The sequence below is a fragment of the Penaeus chinensis genome, chromosome 28 (genome assembly GCF_019202785.1).
Source record: "Penaeus chinensis breed Huanghai No. 1 chromosome 28, ASM1920278v2, whole genome shotgun sequence".
NCBI classification, from domain to species: domain Eukaryota; kingdom Metazoa; phylum Arthropoda; class Malacostraca; order Decapoda; family Penaeidae; genus Penaeus; species Penaeus chinensis.
The window spans coordinates 17,366,692-17,368,429 of record NC_061846.1 but is presented as its reverse complement, the minus strand read 5'-3'; the positions used below and the strand labels follow the sequence as shown (position 1 = coordinate 17,368,429).

Genomic DNA, 1,738 nt, shown 5'->3' with positions numbered 1-1,738 from the left:
TGTAATATAATTGTACTTTAATTACGAGTCATATTAAACATTCTATTCGTAATATAAGGTAAATTAATTTAGAAGCACTTGCGGTGGACGATGCCTGGGCCGGACTCATCGTATTCCTCCTTGGTGATCCACATTGCCTGGAAGGTAGACAGAGAGGCCAGGATGGAACCACCGATCCACACTGAGTATTTACGCTCGGGAGGAGCAATAATCTTGATCTTGATGGTGGAAGGAGCAAGAGCAGTGATTTCTTTCTGCATGCGATCGCCAATACCAGGGTACATGGTGGTACCACCAGACATGACTATGTTGGCGAACAGATCCTTCCTGATATCAATGTCGCACCTCATAATAGAACTATGGACGGTCTCCTGAATACCAGCAGCTTCCATTCCAAGGAAGGAAGGCTGGAACAGAGCCTCAGGAGCACGGAAACGTTCATTACCAATGGTGATGACCTGACCGTCGGGAAGCTCGTAGGACTTGTCCAAGGAGGAGGAAGCAGCAGCAACATTCATCTCACTCTCGAAATCAAGGGCGATGTAGCAAAGCTTCTCCTTGATGTCACGGACGATTTCACGTTCAGCGGTGGTAGTGAAGGAGTAGCCACGTTCAGTCATGATTTTCATCAGGTAGTTGGTAAGGTCACGACCAGCAAGATCAAGACGAAGGATAGCATGAGGAAGAGCAAAACCTTCATACACAGGGACCATGTGAGTCACACCGTCACCAGAGTCGCAAACCTGACCAGTGGTACGACCAGAGGCGTACAGGGAAAGAACGGCCTGAATGGTAATGTATGTGGCAGGAAGGCTGAAAGACTCAAACATGATCTGAGTCATCTTCTCACGGTTGGCCTTGGGGTTGAGGGGAGCCTCAGTGAGGAGTGTAGGGGACTCCTCAGGGGCAACGCGGAGCTCATTGTAGAACGTATGGTACCAGATCTTCTCCATGTCGTCCCAGTTGGTGATGATACCGTGCTCAATGGGGTACTTGAGGGTCAGGATACCACGCTTGCTCTGAGCCTCATCACCGACATAGGCATCCTTCTGACCCATACCGACCATTACACCCTGGTGACGGGCACGGCCGACGATGGAGGGGAACACGGCACGAGGGGCGTCGTCTCCGGCGAAGCCGGCCTTGACCATGCCGGAGCCATTGTCGCACACAAGCGCACAGGTGTCTTCGTCGTCACACATGGTGAGTTTATAACTGGAAGATGAATATCACATCAATATCCGAAAAGTTGATATATTGTTTTGTAAAAAGCTTTAAAGTGCAGTATTTTTATGTCATGCAGATTAATGAAGGCATCATTTTTTTTTTTTTTTTTTTTTATTAATTGTGGTCATAACAAGATTGATCTTTTGACATACTTGCTTTCTACGAGTTCAGTAAATTTTCAGTTATATTGACTATAGACAAAATGAATGTTCACAAATCTTAATTACTGTATGATATATATTCCCGATGCGATTAGAATTTAATTCCCACAAGTTCAGTAGAATATGACAGAATCTTGAATTATAGTAGTTTGAATTAGATACATATATATTGTTTTTTTTTTTCAAAAGTTAAGCATAATATTTAAATCTATATCATTGTCATTAGATTATCGAATAATTTCTTTCAGTATACGTTTATTCACATTAAACCTTGATAATCAACCATTTACATTTGGCACTCGCATAGCAAAGGAATTCTACAACACAGATATCACTTACCCCTTAGTGAG

General features: G+C 43.7%; 1 protein-coding gene across 1 annotated transcript; it reads right to left on the bottom strand.

Annotated features, from left to right (window-relative positions):
- Positions 1–1,738, bottom strand: LOC125040174 (actin-like). Its single transcript, XM_047634712.1, has 2 exons — positions 1,728–1,738; positions 1–1,215 (listed from the first exon to the last, which is right to left on the bottom strand). The coding sequence occupies exon 2, from the start codon at positions 1,200–1,202 to the stop codon at positions 69–71; it is 1,134 nt and encodes a 377-aa protein (XP_047490668.1). The 5' UTR covers positions 1,203–1,215; positions 1,728–1,738; the 3' UTR covers positions 1–68.

Coding starts and splice junctions, on each gene's coding strand:
- LOC125040174 (XM_047634712.1), bottom strand. CDS start 1,202: ATGTGTGACGACGAAGACACCTGTGCGCTTGTGTGCGACAATGGCTCC.